This window comes from Pelobates fuscus, chromosome 4 (assembly GCF_036172605.1).
Source record: "Pelobates fuscus isolate aPelFus1 chromosome 4, aPelFus1.pri, whole genome shotgun sequence".
Taxonomy (NCBI): Eukaryota; Metazoa; Chordata; class Amphibia; order Anura; family Pelobatidae; genus Pelobates; species Pelobates fuscus.
In genome coordinates this window covers 290,878,978-290,897,116 of record NC_086320.1, presented here as the reverse complement: position 1 = coordinate 290,897,116, position 18,139 = coordinate 290,878,978, and the positions used below count along the sequence as shown (strand labels likewise).

The 18,139-nt window shown below is 39.9% G+C and overlaps 2 protein-coding genes across 2 annotated transcripts in view; both read left to right on the top strand.

Moving 5' to 3' along the window:
• The window catches only part of SLC4A7 (solute carrier family 4 member 7), a 551,990-nt gene that overhangs the window by 232,518 nt on the left and 301,333 nt on the right, over positions 1 to 18,139 (top strand). The gene's annotated exons all lie outside the window — the stretch shown is intronic.
• NEK10 (NIMA related kinase 10) overlaps positions 1 to 18,139 on the top strand; it is a 194,354-nt gene that overhangs the window by 65,249 nt on the left and 110,966 nt on the right. The window contains exons 10-17 of the mRNA XM_063452208.1: positions 4,060 to 4,139; positions 6,226 to 6,312; positions 9,722 to 9,946; positions 12,023 to 12,162; positions 13,088 to 13,149; positions 14,217 to 14,300; positions 15,035 to 15,099; positions 16,859 to 16,961. Of these exons, the coding sequence (XP_063308278.1) occupies positions 4,060 to 4,139; positions 6,226 to 6,312; positions 9,722 to 9,946; positions 12,023 to 12,162; positions 13,088 to 13,149; positions 14,217 to 14,300; positions 15,035 to 15,099; positions 16,859 to 16,961 (846 nt within the window). The remainder of the gene's footprint in view (positions 1 to 4,059; positions 4,140 to 6,225; positions 6,313 to 9,721; positions 9,947 to 12,022; positions 12,163 to 13,087; positions 13,150 to 14,216; positions 14,301 to 15,034; positions 15,100 to 16,858; positions 16,962 to 18,139) is intronic.

The window sequence follows — 18,139 nt, the reverse complement described above, 5'->3', positions numbered from 1 at the left end:
CGATCACAACTCGAAGAGCATTATCGCTCACTCCTGGACGCTCGCCGACAACTGGCGGACCTGGTAGCCAGCAAACACCATAGGGCGACACAACGATCCAAGGCCTTCTTTTACATCCATGCTAACAAGGGTGGGAGGCTCCTGGCCCGCATGATCCGACCCCAACAAGCGAGGGCGCAAGTACATGAACTACGGAAGACCGATGGCACACTCACACAATTCCCAGAAGCAATTGCCACTGAATTTTGTAACTACTACCGACAACTGTACAATTCCACACCGTCACTTCCCGACGCCCGCGGAGTGGACCTACAAGACGCAACATGGCGCTACCTACAAGGTTTCCAACCAGCCGCTCTAACACCAGAAGAAGCGGAACTACTGGAGGCCCCGATCACCAAGGAAGAGGTACAGGCGGCGATTAAGGCAGCGAAGAAAGGGAAGGCCCCGGGACCAGACGGACTCTCGGTGGGATACTACAAATCATTCAGAGACATTCTTACGCCACATCTAATGGCAGCCCTCAATCGACTCCAGCAGGGAGACACATTCCATCAGGAAACGTTAGCAGCTACTATCACGGTAATCCCTAAACCCGGCAAGAACCCCGAAAACTGCAGTAGCTACCGGCCGATCTCGCTTCTCAACGCGGATGTGAAGCTATTCACCAAGATCATTGCCACCAGACTACAAAAATATGTACCGCGCTTAATACATCCGGATCAAACGGGTTTTGTGCCGGGAAGGGAAGCCAGAGATTGCACACTCCGGGCGTTTTCCATACAAGCATTAGCCCTTAGGGAGAAACCAGGCCTACTAATGCTCTCAACAGATGCCGAAAAGGCTTTTGACCGGGTAAACTGGAGCTTCATGATGGCGACACTACGAAAAGTGGGACTGGGAAGAGGTATGATGACTTGGATTGAAGCGCTCTACACAGACCCCAGCGCCAGAGTAAGGGTGAATGGTGCGCTTACGGACACCTTCACCATTCACAATGGCACGCGACAGGGTTGCCCACTATCGCCACTCCTGTTTGCCATCTCGCTGGAACCGTTCCTGGATAGAGTGAGACATACACCAGAGATCAGAGGGTTTAGGCATGGGACCCAGGAACACAAGGTAGCTGCATACGTAGACGACATGCTCTTCTTCGTAAACGATCCAGCTGAATCCCTGCCGGTCTTGATGCGAGAATTCGATACGTATGGCCAGTTATCAGGGCTGAAGCTCAATTTAACTAAATGCGAACTATTAGACGTCTCAACCCCGACGAACACAGGAGAACGAATTCAACGTGAGTACCCCTTCCATTGGTGCCAGGACCAGATGCGGTACCTAGGAATCTGGATACCCAGGAACCCGAAAGAACTGTATGCCAAGAATTACATCCCCCTCTTGCGCACAATACTAAACGACCTTAAGAACTGGAATTACGACCACATCTCCTGGCAGGGGCGTATATCGGTAATAAAGATGAACATTCTCCCGCGGCTACTTTACCATTTTCACACCATTCCCTGGCACATCCCGCCAGGATTTTTTACATCTCTTAAGTCGGCGGTGATACAATACGTCTGGAAGGGAGAAAGGGCACGACTCAGCTTTGACAAGCTATGCCTACCTAAGAATTGGGGGGGCCTGGCTTTACCAGATATCCGCAAATACTTCCATGCCACGGTACTGCAGCGGATCAGGGACTGGCATGTGGCATCTGATGACAAACTGTGGGTGGCGCTGAATAGAGAAGTCATAAACAAAGCCCTCCCCAGACTCACATGGCATAACTCGGCGGACGTAACTTCGAAGCTGGGCGCTGAATCACCCGTCACTCAAACGTTAAAAACATGGTCTCACCTGAGACGTAACCAACATATCTCCCCACAGCCGAGCCCCCTGATACCGATAACTCATAATTCGGAGATAGGCGGAGGACTACATCGTTCTTCCTGGCCAATAGAGGGAAGTGGAGACTTTGTCCCAATATTCGAGGTCCTCAGTAACGCGGGAATACGAAATCTTCGGGAATGGAGTGGAATACCACAACCGACACTAATGCACAGATTTCATTACGCGCAACTACGACATTTTTACTACAACCTCCCCAACAGGGTAGCGTTACATAGAGAACAGACGTGGTTTGAACGCTCCTGCATGACCGGCTCCGCCGCCGATGGCAGTGTCTCAGTCATCTACCAACAGCTAATAACAGGAGACCGCACACGGAACACGGCGTTCAAGAGAAGATGGGAAGAGCTGACGGATAGGACGTTTACTGACACACAATGGGAGCAGATATTGATTTTGCAGCACAAGAGCTCCATTAGTACCAACTACCAGGAGGTCAACTTCAAGCTACTCTCCCACTGGTACAGGACTCCATCTCTATTAAGTAGAATATTCCCGGGGTCTACAGACACTTGTTGGAGATGTGAAACCCACACAGGCACAATCAGACACATCTGGTGGGATTGCGCAAAGATTAAGCCGTTTTGGGAAGACATACAACGGGAAATGACAATCATCCTGGGTGACCTACCTGACTTCAATATAGAAATGGCTCTACTCCATCACACGGAAGGCTCAATAGCCCAATACAAGAGGTCGATAATCCGCCACCTACTAAATGCGGCCAAAGCATCCATACCCGCTAAATGGAAACAAACACAACCACCAACTATGACAGACTGGCTTCAGAGGATAGAGGACATACACACGGCCGAGGCGCGATACGCAGAACTGCTCGGAAGGAGCACCAAACATGTCGAAGCCTGGACCCCGTGGTATGTATACCTCTCAAGACCGGGAGCAAGAAGACCGTAAAGCACACTATTTCACACGGTTCAGGAGTGCCCGGGCGCGCGCTGACGTATGGTGCCACCTATAAACCCAACCCTCCTTCTCCCCCCCCCCCCCACATCTGTATCCCCCCCCCCTCCTTCCTCCCCCCCTCCTTTTCTCATTTTCACAACGTACAAGGTTTCTACTCAAACCCACGCGACCTACTTCTGGGACACAGTGGCGGCGGCTCGGACTGGCCCGGGGAGGTCGGATCAGGGGTACCCGACTGTGAGGATGCGCGAGCTATAGGCGAAATAGGCGGTAGATTCCAGGGAGGCGTACCAGTACTATCACCACAAGCTGACTAAAAGGACAACTAGAGAACTGACCATACTGAGAGGTGACCCCAAAGTAAGACACACTAGACCGACAAAAGGAAGGGAATAAAACATACGCCCTACGACACTCCAAGGCACCTCATCAGACGTCTGACTGACGGACTACTGAAGTAGACAGACACACCCAAACCACCTATGTAACACGAGGGACTACTAGAATTCCCATCTTCGGGAGACCCCAGATTAGGGTGCGGATTTGGGGGTGGCACCCTTAGTGGTGCATTGTAAGTGCTTGGAACTCACAATCTCGCCTGCAACACAACACACTTAGCTTAACATCATATGCCTACACATCTTCGACACTACCCCCAACTGGGGATGCGCAGGTTCTCTCAGCCATACATGTCACATCTAACCATGTTTGAGACTGAAGCTCTTACCTACTCTCTTGGCTATTAGGTCTATATGCCAGGTCACTTAGAAGGACTGCAGAACAGGGGCTTCGAGATATCCTCTTGTTTAACCTTGCTTGTTTGATTATTGAAGTTACTGGAACTGTTTTAGCTCTAAAAGATGCATCTATCTATAGTCGTTCAATTGTTTAACTTGCTCAAATTACCTACGCTTTACTGATTGATTAACAGCCATATGACGCTTGCTGAATGTTAGATGAGCAGAAGCTAACAATGCTTATTTTCAACGTTGAGTTACGATCTGATAAACCGTATATACACTGTTGTGGTGTATGAATATTTGTGATTCTGTACTCACCTGATCGTCATAATAAAGAATTTACAAAAAAAAAAAAAAAATACGACGGAAAACATAATTTTGTCTAGTAAAATGTATTCATATTAAACTAATTCTCACTTGACTTTTCTGACTGATTTTAAATAGTAAAAGATGTTCACATAAAACCGATCATTTCTTTTCTTTTCAGACTCTGGTAAAGTTATTAGCTGCTAGAAACAGCAATGTGCTGCTGGGAGCGGTACTCGCTCTTACAAGTCTAGCAGAAAGGTGAGTTAACAATAACATGACAGATAAAGGGGGAAATGTGATTATAATTGTTTTGGTTTCTCTGTTATGTTGTAATGTATAATCAGTGATCATATTTTTTCATTATGGAAGAATGACAAAAGAAGACCGAGGAGCAAAATATTACCTAGAATATTTCACCCTCTCGCATTCTTTTGTCCACAACCACTTTGCTGCTCTAGTCCATCTCAGACCTTTTATTTCCTATCAGACCTTCTCTCATCCCTTTGTCGCTTTCATATCACTGCTCAGCTTTCCTCATTACCCTTTCAGTGCGATTCTTCTCCATCTCGTTTCTTATTGAACCCCATTGTCTCTTCCAGACCCTCATTTTCTTTTAGCAAACCCTATGCTTTGTGTTCTTGTCAGTTCCTCCTGCATCTCTCATTCCTCCTCTCGACCTTTAGGAACCTGCTTGTCCTTTCAGTCCTATGTTTTTATTTCCCTTACCTTCCTTCCATCCTCTAAACAAATCCCATTCTCCTTTAATGTTATCAGTAACACATTTCAACAATCGACACTTTGGCCACAATTTGGGCCTTTCACCAATGCTTATGATATAGAGCTGGTCACCAAGCATCTGAATTCACTGATTAGAAGTGCACTCCTTTATTTTGTATTCATCTAGGATATGCATTGCACCCAGCCAATTATTTGAAGTTTAAGGTATAATATATATTTATGCATCATGATATGGCATGGTAAGATAATTCAGTTAAAAATGATAAGTTTGGGATTAGAACATGAAAGTGAGGAAAGGCATATGAGCATAAATCAAATAAAATGGTCCCTTAACTAGAATTTACACCACTGAATAACATTTTTTAAATTGCCTACAACCTGTGTTAACATTTTATTTTAACAATATGCTCAATTTTTCTTTAAAGTTTAATGATTTAGCAAATTATATCATCATTCCATTCAGACCAGGCAAAGCCAGTGCAACTAGTGCAATTATTGAGGAAAAATAGAAACATTATGCAATTTCTCATATTCTTTGTATGGTTTCTCTGTGCTAGGGGTGCCCAAAAGGTAGACCACCAGATGTTTTAAAACTACAGTTTCCATGACAAGGGAATTGTATTTTTGCAACATCTGGGGATCTACCTTTTGGGCACCCCTGCTTTATGTCAACTGCCAGGTGCAAAGGACAGAGCATGTAACAATAATTTAAAAGGGAGCAAAGATGGAGGTACCCAGATGCAGGATAAAGAGGTGTGCAGTCCTACATTTAATTTCATTTTTCACATCTTGCAAATACATATTTGGCAAATATATAGATAAGTAAAAATAATATTAGGAATTCTGAGACGTGACAGTATGAAGACACTGTTAAGGCAGGAAAAAAGAAAATAAAAGACAAAAAAAATGCATTGACAAAAGTGCAGTGGTATACCGACAGCAGGTGTTGGCTGACTACATCCAGGGTTGGACTGGGGATAGAAAGCAGCCCTGGAAAAATGTATGCCAGCCCCATATAATTTTTTTTCTAATTCAAAATATTGGTCCTTTCATGGTAAATAATTTAATTATACAGTAGGCAAGTGCTGCTACTCCCTTGTCTTTGTCCCTCCAAGTCAATGGTGCTACCATCCGCTCTACCTCTAAGGCTCGCTGCCAAGGTGTTCTCTTTGACTCCGACCTCAATCCCTCTGTTCCTGTGTGTCCAACTCGTTTGGTTACAAATACATGTCTGTTAGTCCACCCATTGTACAGCGCTATGGAACTTGTTGGCGCTTTATAAATAATTGTAATAATAATAATATAGCCATTAGCAACTGCAATAAAAAAAAAGTCAAATCTTTTCACAATCTCCTTTCATTTGTTATGTAATTAAATTATCCCCCATGGAGAAATAATTTTTACACAAAAGCTACTTTATTTTAAAAAAGTCAAGCAACTAAAGTTCAGTGCATTCCATGCAATAAATCACAGATATTGTAAACATTGAGATCTATCGATCTGTTTGTATTTCTATTGTCTTTTGGCCTTTGTATGCTGCTGCGTCTTACAAAATGTGGACTAAGAAGGATAGTGCATTCTTCATAGATGTTTATTATGTTTACAGTACAGAATGTCGGGAGAAGATAAGTGAGCTCAGTATTGTTGAAAGCCTAATGATGATACTGCACGAATATGATCTACTATCCAAAAGGTATGTTTTTCAGAGAAATGCTCAAGAAATGTTAACCCTTTTAAATTTAATCACCAACAGCTGTTAACAAAGGTAATGGATAATTCCTAATTTCAAAAAATGAAATGTTAAAATATGTAATAGAATGGTGCATATATAACTTCTCCATAGGGATATAAACCACTTTATCAACAGAAGACTTGAAATCAATGACAGTAAACTCCCACAAACTGTATGATATAAACTGCATTGATATTCTTTTTAATCTGTGTTAGAACAATACCTATTCCCAGGGCCGGTGCTAGGATTTTTAGTTACACAGCCGAAGATGCATTTTGGCACCCCTCACCCTTCTTTAAAAATAAAAAAAAAATAAAATGCATCTTCACCTGTGTGTATTTCCTCCCAAGCCACAGGCATCATTTTTCAGTCACACAGGTACACTGTCATACAAACACAGAAATAATCATACAGAGACATACAGACACAGACACATACAGTCAGAGACATACAGGCAAATACATACATGCATACAGAGACATGAAGGCATATAAAGACATGCATACATACAGAGGCATACCGTCATACAGACACATACAAGCATACAGAGACATACAGGCATACAGAAACATACATACAAAGACATACAGGCACATACATACATACATACATACAGAGACATACAGGCATACAGAAACATACAGGTATACATACATACAGGCATACAAAGACATGCATGCATACAGAGACATACCGCCATACAGACACATACATGTATACAGGCATACAGAGACATACAGGCATACAGAAACATACATACAAAGACATACAGGCATACATACACATACATACGTACATACAGAGACATACAGGCATACATAAACATACATAAGTACATGCAGGCATACATAAACATACATACAAGACATACAGACACATACAAACATACATACATACATACAGAGGCAAACCGTCATACAGACACATACATACAGAAACATGCATACAAAGACATAAAGAGACACACAGACACATACATACATCCGTACATACAGAGACTTAAAGGCACAGAGTTACACACATGCATACAGATACATACATGCATGGATTCAGAGACATACATACATACATACAGAGACATACAGACAGAGACATACAGACATAGACATACATACATACAGAGAGAGACATACAGACAGAGACATACAGACAGAGACATACATACAGACAGAGACATACATACAGAAAGAGACATACAGACAGAGACATACATACATACAGAGAGAGACATACAGAGAGAGACATACAGACAGAGACATACATACAGACAGAGACATACAGACAGAGACATACATACATACATACAGACAGAGACATAAAGACTTACATACATTCAGACAGAGACATACAGACAGAGACATACAGACAGAGACATACATACTTACTTACTTACATACATACAGACAGACATACAGACAGAGACATACAGACAGAGACATGCATACTTACATACATACAGACAGAGACATACAGACAGAGACATACATACATACATACATACTTACATACATACATACAGACAGAGACATACAGACAGAGACATACATACTTACATACATACATACAGACAGAGACATACAGACAGAGACATACATACATACAGACAGAGACATACAGACAGAGACATACAGAGACATACATACATACAGACAGAGGCATACATACATACAGACAGAGACATACAGACAGAGACATACATACTTACATTTGTACAGTTCAATCTTGTCCCCTGGGTGCATGCTGTCCGGCTCTGTGGAGTCCTGCAGCCTAGCCCCATCACTGGGCGCCAGCCGCGCTGTGCGGTACTCAGAGAGCAGGTATATGGCGTCATATCCCCGCCCCCTCCACACAGCCTGCGGCAGTCGGCAGACACCAGGGTAGGAGGTGGGCGGGCAGAGGCCGGGCTCCGCGGGCAGGAATCTCTGGACTTGGCCACGCTACAAATAGTAACCGGCTGGAGGGGAGCGCAGTGCGCTTCCCTCCTTCCGGTCAGCCTGACATTGCACCCCCAGGGCTGGTGCGTCCCAAGGCGGCCGCCTGGGCCGCCTTATGGTAGCGCCGGCCCTGCCTATTCCATTAAATACAAAAATGAAATCAAATTATAGGGCATGAATGTCCTAATAAAAAAAGTTATGTATTAGCAAAAGGACAACCTTGAGCTTCAGAGCTTGTACCTTGGCACTAATAATTATGACTGTCAATACTGTACAGGTGGCCACTTACCTCTCCATTATTTAACTTGTATACCTTAATCAAGCCTCGAATATATGTAGTGGGATCAGACATATCATAGCCGTATTGTAATATTTGGAAACCAGAGATAATACGCATACATGTATAAAAACCTAGGCTGGCTATGGTGACATCTCCATGAAGAGGATGTAGGCTAGTAGATATCTAAAGGAGCAAGACACTGTGGGAAACTGTACAGAAAAACAAATTATTGATGATAAAAATTTCCTGCATGCAGTAAAAGCAAAAAATAAAATATACATACACTACTAGGTACTAATAAAATGATCCTCTTTGAGCGGCATTTTGTTGACCATTTCTCTGGGCTTCTAAAATGCAACTGAATCCATGATATTTGCTCTACTTTGGTTACCTACAAGCCTATGGCCTGCTAATCTAGACAACATACAGATCAAACTGGCAGTTGTTTTGTCCCATAGAGACTCAGTCGTTGTGATCCATACCTGAAAGTAAGACTGCTCAGGAGACTGTTTAATAGTGCCGGCAGGACTAGAGACGGTGGATTTGATACCAGTGTGCTCCTGTATCTTGTCATAGAGGAGCAGTGACCTTCTTTTCTATTTCTATTTTTATGTACCCGGTATTTACACTAAATACCAAGACTCCGGGTGTTATAACAGGAGTCTCCAAATATGAGTACTTCTATACTGAAGACTGTTGTGCGCTCTTTGAAATAGATTTTACTGCTTTATAATTGTTTTATATTTGTAAGGAACACGTGCAATAAATGTATTTACATTAATTCTGTGTCACAATTGGTCTATTATGGTGGCTCTTTGTGCAAGGTTCAATACTTTTTTCTTTATTTAAACGTGAGCATACTTGGTTACATCTCTGGTTACAAAATATTAAATCATGGAGAACTTACAGGACTGTTTTTAAAAAAATGACAGATTATTACCATTCAGTAGGTTGCTCTTCTTTAAGTAAGTTGTATTTTCACTTATCCATTTTTTTCCATAAACCTCAAACATTCTATCTAAGTTTGGAAGTGAACAGTTTTCAATTAAACCATACAGTATGTAGAAAACAGGAACAGAAGCTGCAGGGGTCAAGTAAGATCTATGTATGCATTACAAAAATGAAGACTGGTAACATCTATTTCCCCTACATCTAGACTTGCAGCAGAACTGCTACGACTTCTCTGTTCTGAGTCAGATGTAAAAAAACAAGTGAAGATCTATGATGGTGTCCCTACTCTACTCAGTTTGCTGCACTCTGATCATCTAAAGTTGCTGCGGAGTGTTGTCTGGATATTGGTTCAAATTTGTGAGGATCCTGAAATAAGTTTTGAAATCCGAACATGGGGAGGAATCAAACAGCTACTCCATATATTGAAAGGGTATGTTTTGAAATGTTAATGTTTCAGAGATGTTTATCCATGTCTACATCATGCTTGCTTGTTTCAAATCATTGTTTCAAATTCAGAGTCATCCATAGCTGTCTGCCCACCTCGATCACTTTTTGTGTGCAAATTTATCAAACACTGGTAACTGCCCCTGGTCTGTATGTGCATTGCTATTCAAAAGATGCCAGGAAGATTGGAGTAGATCACAGGGCCACCTTTGATGTAGATTGGACCCTGGGAAACCATTTGCTCGAACCCTTGCTTGAACAGAGACACATAGACACACAGATACACACACAAAAACACACATACACAGAGGGCCGGTGCAAGGATTTTTGGGCGAAGATGATTTTGGTGTGATTTTTCTGTGTATCACTTTCATCCCCAGCCCCTCTGTGAACTTTCTCACCCACAGGCCCATCTGTGTGTCTTTCTCCTCAATCAGGCCCCTCTCTGTGCCACCCTCCCTTCCATGTCCCTTAGTGTTCCTGTCTCCTTACCTTCATGTCCCTTAGTGTTCCTGTCTCCTTACCTCCATGTCCATTAGTGGTCCTCTCCCCTTCCATGTCCCTTAGTGTTCCTCTCCCCTTCCTTCTCTGTCCCTTAGTGTAGGTCCTCCCCCTCCCCAGTCCCTTAGTGTTGCTCTCCCCCTCCCTCTTACCTGTCTCTTAGTGCCCCCCCCCAATTTCCCTTAATGTTACTCCCACCCCCTCTTAGTGTTCCTCTCCTTTTGCTTTTAGTTTAGCACTTCCTTAGTGAGCACTTCCTCTCAGTCTGGCCACGCCACACTGAGTGACAGGTAGGAGGGAGCACTGTGCACCCACTTCCTGCCGGTCACTCCAATCTAGCTCCCCTCGGGCCAGTGCGCCCTAAGGTGGCCACTTGTGCTGCCACAGACATGTGCATATACATATACAGACAGATATACACACAGAAACACCGGGCCCCTGCAGACTATTTGCCATCGGGTGGCCTTAAGAGCATGGGCCCTCTCATTGTGCACGCACCACGGCGGCCGACAGGCTCAAGGGACAGCTGCTTTGGGCCCCCCTAGGAATGACTGGGCCCGGGGTAGCTGCCTCTTTTGCCCCGCGTTAAAGACGGCCCTGGTAGATCAGCATATCATTAAGCATGTGGTTCAATCAAGTCCCTATATCAGTGATGTCTATGAAAAATATTTGTGCAGTCCCAAGAGCATCACATGAAATATAGGCCACACATATTTACTGTAATCCAAAAACATGTGTCAAGGTTAAAGGAACAATCTAACAATAAAAAATAAATAGAAATAATATATATTATATGTTAGTACTTAGAATACTGCCTCACCCTACCCTTCTCTGATGAAGACATAAGTAATTATGACTTTCGTCCAGTCTAGTCATTTTATCTATAAGAAGCATATAGAGTGTTGAGTGTTGTGAAGTGAAATTAAGTAATAGTAGATAAGACCACATCATCATTGTACCATTTCTAGTGGCGGGTGTTCTTACTCTGCTGACTAACTATTTCACAGCATTTGTAGGCAGGTACCCCTGAGATCCTTAGCCATCAGTCCATCATAACCTCCTAAACTAACTCTAACGTTTCCTTAAGCTCACCCTCTACATTATCCCAGGGGTTAGTGTTTTACTAAAGGGCACATTTGTTGTGATGTAATACTGATATAATGCTACTGCTCTTCTATGAACATCCCAGTGTCACCAAATAACATTGACATTTAAAATTCGCTGTGTCAGGGTGGTGGTTACTATGTCCAAGAACCAAGCAAACTAGCACAAAATTCATTTAAGGCATTACTTAATAAAGCTCTAGCTCAAATACCTATTATGGTTGCAAGTGACACATATAATCAGCATGTATAATAATACATTCTTGTGATGGGTATGTATATAAAAACAGTGGCTGCTGACAGACGAGATATAATTTGTATAAAACATCCAACATGTTTTAACAGAATATCTTAAATTTTTACTTCATCAAATATTCGTGAGTTCCAGAATGAGATATGCATTGGTTCCTGGTCCCTAATATGCTGTAATTTTATTTTTTTGTCCCTTTTTTCTTAAGGGAGCAGTACCTTGTGTCTGACCGTTCCTCCATTGGTAGCTTGTCCAGTGCGAATGCAGCTGGCCGCCTCCGCCATCATTACTTATCAGAAGATCTGAGTCCAAGGGAAATACAAGAGAATACACTTTCACTTCAAGCAGGTAACACTAAATGACAATGTGTACCATTTACATTCTGAATGGTGAAAGTTTCTTTAAACAGGCTGGCCAAGTGTCCTGAAACTGGTTCCCAGGTTGGGCAGCCATGATTGGCTTGTTTGTACTGCTAATTGCTATGTATTGTCACGCCATAAGGAAGGACAGTGCATTTAGCTGTATTCAAATAATCTTTACCTGAAATTCACAATAAAATGTTGGAAAAATTATACAAAAATTCAACAGATCAGCAGTAACAAATTATAAAAATACTTACAGAACACAGAGGAAAATAGACATACCATATGTTTAGTAAAACTGGACTATAGATACTTTTTCAACAGCTTATATACTGTTATTTCTCAATGACAGCCTACTTACCACCCAATGAGTGAAAATGTTTGTTCTAAAAATCTAAGCTAAGAAAAATGCACATTCATGTACAAAGTAAATAATGCGATTATTTTGGTTTCAAACTATGTCCTGCTCGTTTTCCAAAACATTATATGATGGAAATCTTTCCATAGTATTTTTAATATCAAGTAAGTTTTGTACACGAGTATGATGTAATATTTTACTGATATTTTAGGTATAAACTAATTAGAATCGGTAGCAATGTAAATAAACAAAATATCCCGTATTTATTACAGTATTTATTGCTCACAAAATGTTTTCATTTTGCTTTTGTATACATTGCAACTCGATATTGGTGACATGTTATCCAAGTTAAATACTTGGGGAAATAATACTACCAGTGTAGAAATTTAATTTGGGATTTCAGTATAGGAATAATATATGACCGCTTAATAGATCTAGCAAAAATTCAGATATATATTTTCAATGATAATTTTCATATGCAGTATGAAGTCATTAATAAACAAAAATATACTTTGTGATAAGTGATATATTGAAGTGTTTATTTTCTTTTCAGCCTGCTGCGCAGCTCTTACTGAACTTGTACTAAATGACACAACTGCTTACCATGTAGTACAGGTATATTAAACATTCACATACACGCATATTTCCATTCATTAAAAGCGATTACAATAAAATGCTATTTTAGTAGAATTTATCAGGTTTTCAGAGCAGTACATAAATTTGATACCACTATGAACTTGACAAAAATATATAAAGACCAACTGAATTAAAATCTATGCAAATTATGAATATATAATTTAGGTGATATTTAAAATCTATGCCCCTCCCCTGGTTTTGGCAGGGGCCTTAATTTCTATAAAATGGGGGGGTGAGGACCTAATGTCCCCTCCCTTAGTTCGAACCCTATTTAACTATAAAGTAGGGGGTGGACCTACCATTGTCCACCCCCCACCCCCCAATAACAGTAAGGTCCTCCAATGTATGCTCAGTCACTACTTTTAAATCTTTAGTAGATATGCTCCCACCTACCTCTATTATAGTAATATGGGGATCTTATTAACCACCATGATATTTCTTTCTTTAATTTTATCATTATTATTATACTTCTTTTTTATTTTTTACATGAGGCGGCAGGCAGGCAAGCAAGCAAGCAAGCGCTGGCCAGCAGCCACATAATTAACCATCGCACTGCTGAGGGTTTTTAACTATTTGCGAGCTGGCTGCGCAAATGATCAATTCACTTACAAAAACCAAGTGAATGATAATTTGCAAACATGCATCCTGCTGGATGCCTTCCGTTTATCATCGATTGTCCACTATGTGATTGGCGGTAGATTAGTTTCTATGCACAAATGACTAACTGACTGCATTTGACTTTAGTAAGTCTGAGAAATGCCAATGCGGAAGGAATTCGGACGATTTCACTGGATTTTGTCCATTTTAATAAAATCCGGTGTTTAGTGAAAAACTCCCTTGCTTATTGCAAGTGAACTGATTTGAAGAAAATAGTTCTATATGCATCAGAACCACTACATTAAGCTGCATCGGTTCTGGTGTCTATGATGTCCATTTAAACTGACCTTATTTCATAAGCAGGATACGCAATAACCTGACTGTATTTTTGTGTTAGTGGGAAATGTTGTTGTAAAATTTTAACATTTATTTTTCATTTTGCGGTGCAGGAAAATGGCGTTTACATTATCGGAAAGTTGATTTTACCAAGTAAACAAAATGATTGCATTAGAAATAAAGCTGCTTCTCTACAGGTAACGGTTTCTATTCAACAGCGTAGATTCAAGGATGTTTTTTCCCCCATAATTTAAAAAAAGCATAAAATCTTTAAATTGCACAGCTTGTTAACATACTGATTAATACTGGAAATCTGGAAATGTAGTTATGCTTCAAGGTCTGATTGCAGCACCTACCCAGTCATTCCTTTTATTTTATTTTTTTCTGTGTTTTACACGTTTATACGGCTGTTTGTTCTGTAATGTTGATTAAATTGTTGATCAAATTGTAAATTCTGAAAACAACTCTCAAATGCAAAATACAAGAATAATGGCATTAATTTAACTACTACATTGCAGTGTCCCATATTTGACAATAATTGATGTGAGTGCACTTGGTGGCGTAATATTAGTAGAATACGTAAAGAGAATCATGGCCGCCAAATTGGGTTGTCAAACTGTCAACACATTTTGTGGCTTCACTTTTAATTTGTAGGCGCTTTATAGGAACTACTACTACTACTACTACTACTAATAATAATTTAATTAGAAGCCTCTGATTGATGTATTCCCAGGCTGAAGTTCTGTGTTGGGGAAAGAGAGGAGGGCTTGCAAAGGTCTTTAGTTATTGAAGTTGTTCTTTCACATACCCCAGAGAAAACATACAGAAAAAATACTCAATACTCAATATATTTACTAAATAGTTGGAGAAATAAAAATGAAGGTTCCTTTAATAAGTCATTAACAATTCTGTTATCTGTTTCATTTTACAGTGTTATGCTTTCAGAGCATTACGATTTATTTTTAGCATGGAACGGAACAGAGATCTTTTCAAAAGGTAAAGCTACACTTTGTAGTCGATTATTCAAAATAGTACATTAAAGAATAAAATAATTATTTGTTGTCTTACTCGCTGCGTCACAAACATTTTTCCTTACTTTTGCAATTCACTTTTTAATGTTCCTAATTCTTAGTGAGCAAACCTTAAAGTCGTTTGTACAGTAGTTTATGTATATATGTTACAGCATGGGGTTTAGTTTTAGAGCGTTAAAAATGGGGCATTGCCAAAATGCTATTCATTAACTGTCATAACACGTCTGTGAAATAGTAAATGTTTCTGACTGGAGCCAAATCACGCCATAGCAAACCACAAAAATTGTAAAACTACATTAATTACTAACGGGTGCTGCCGTTTCAAAAAAGCTGTGGGTGTAAAAAAGCCAGATTTTTGGCATAACTGCTAAACGCAAAATTTTAGCAAATTAAATCTGAATTGAAAAACTGAAGATTAAATAACCAAGTTATGGAAGAGATCAGTTTGAGATTTTTTTCAGAGCTATTCTTGTCTGTATTTTGCAATTCAGAATGAATTTGCAGAAATTCAGAGTGCAGTGAATAAACCTACAAGTGACACTGGGTGTATCATCTCATTGGATGGGCTGCTCTATAGAAATAAAACCTTTCCCTCGATGTAGTAGATTGAAGAATAATATATTTTAGGTATTTTGGAGGATAGCTCTTAGCTATTATGACCAAAGAACACCCTTAGTTTTTGTCCTAAACCAATAAGGGTCAGATGAGGCACAGTCCTCCAATGATAATCTAATAAAGGCCAGGGGATTCCCAATTTCCTGGTCCTAAAATTTAAAGAAATCTACCACCCTCGATGGCTAGTTGGCCCCAGGCCACAATTTACATGTATATTTAAAAGTCCAGATTATTAGGCTATTCTATTTTAACCATATATACGCTTTTATTATTTTAGTTAAATGAACACTCTGGGCACCATAACAACCTAATCAGAATTAAGTTTTTAGTGTTGCAGGAGGTACCTGGTTCTGGCTTATTTACAGGAGTTAAACTGTTAACAAATGGCCACATAACTTCCATTGCAGTCTGAAGCTTCAAATGGGAAGTTTTAGGCAGGAGTACTGAGAGCATCAGCCTATTCACAAAATAGAGTGAGAAAAATACATACTTTTCAATCTGATTAACTTGTTATGGAGTGTCCCTTTAATTGAACAGATCCAAATATGCATTGTGTATAATTATCCTTAGATTTACCTACAGAAGACCAGAGCGTTCTTTTGCTAGGGTTTACGTTAGATCAGAACTCAAACTATTATTTCCTATTCTTGCATTTTGCAAGTGGAAATTGAAGGCCCAGCAAGGGAGTTTGACCTGATCACTATCTTGATACCTTGGCATCATTATTATTAGCGGTTATGGCAAGCCTAGTTTCTTCACAATATAAAAACAAAGAAAAACATGCACTAAAGCTAAAATGGTGTATGAAATATATCGTCTACACATAGGATATTCATGGTGTCAAAGTGATTTGTCAGGATCAATGGTATTCTTATTAGTACAGGTGTTTTTGGTACATGTAAAAAACAAACAAAACACAGATTGCAAGATTAAACTGTTAAAATACAGGATACACACCTTAAAATTTTATAAAACTTTTTTTTTTTTTTTTTTACTTCTTCTGACTTCCACATTCTCAAGATATGTTTTTGTTATATAGAACATTTTAATAAATTCCTGTATTTGATTTTTTATTCCTTTGTCTTTTGTTTGTTTGTTTTTTGCTCAAGGTTTTTTCCTCCGGACCTTTTTGAGATTTTTATTGATATTGGACATTACATCCGAGATATCAACTGTTATGAAGAACTAGTGTCTAAATTAAATTCACTGCCTGTAAGTAGCCTACTTGACATGCTGCATGTTGTGCTGTAAGAAAATAGACACTTTTAATTTAATTCATACTATTTACCTGCGATAAAAAGAAGCATTTCTAAAGATTAATCTAAAATACGACACAAATTTATATAATGGCTGTAAAATAAAAAAAAACAAAAAAAACATGGCTGCTTAACTCATGGGGTGTGTTTAAATTATGGGTTTCAAACTAAAATCCTTGATATTTGCAATCATGCTGTCTTAACATAAAAATAAATAAATAATAAAATAGAAATATTGTGATTTTTAGTAAAAGGTGGGTGCCTTCCATTAATTTGCTCATTTCTTATCTAACGTTGGAACTTTTTTTAGACAAGTCAGTATGTTTGTAAAACCACTATCCAACTCATGTATCAATGTGCAACATTTTAGATAAAACACATGACCTGTAATATGCATCACTTTGTACTGGTACAATTAAACTATTCTCTTTGCTTATATTGATTAATAGTATTTTATATATATAATAAATTACGATTTATTTTAACATGGAATGGAACAGAGATCTTATATATTCTAATAAATAGCAAAAAAACTAACAAAAAACACCTCTGTAGTGAGCAAATAATTAAGTTGCTTAAAGTGAACCTTATTTTTATTATTAAATTATGGGATTTAACTTATCTTTAATCGCTCCCATATAAATTGAATGCACCATATATCACAAAGGTACATGGTGTATTCCATGTAAAATATAAAGATTTACTCCGTTTCCCTGCGTTCCAGTGCCGGCATCTCGATGCTTTGTAAGTGCTACTCTTCATGTAACTTCTTTGATTTTCCATGCTTGGGATGCATCCCCAAGCAGGGCAAATCTCATAAGTGACGTCAGCACACTGGCTTTGTTGCCAGAGTGCTGACATCGGAATTGAGTGACGTCTCTCTCTTCCTCTACTTTCATAGCTACCGCAGCATATTCGCTGTGGTTGCTATGGAAGGAGAGCAGAGGGATCTCCTGTGGGAGGTCTTTTCTGCTGTCCCTTGTCAGTCAATACCTTGGCACGCCAAACGGCTACCATAATGTATCGATAAAATCTTATGCTCAATTGAATGCGCATAAGTTGTTTGGGGCATGCCAGGTTCCCTTTAAGAATGGTTTAACAACTTACCAAGGATGCACATGTTGCTAGCCACCA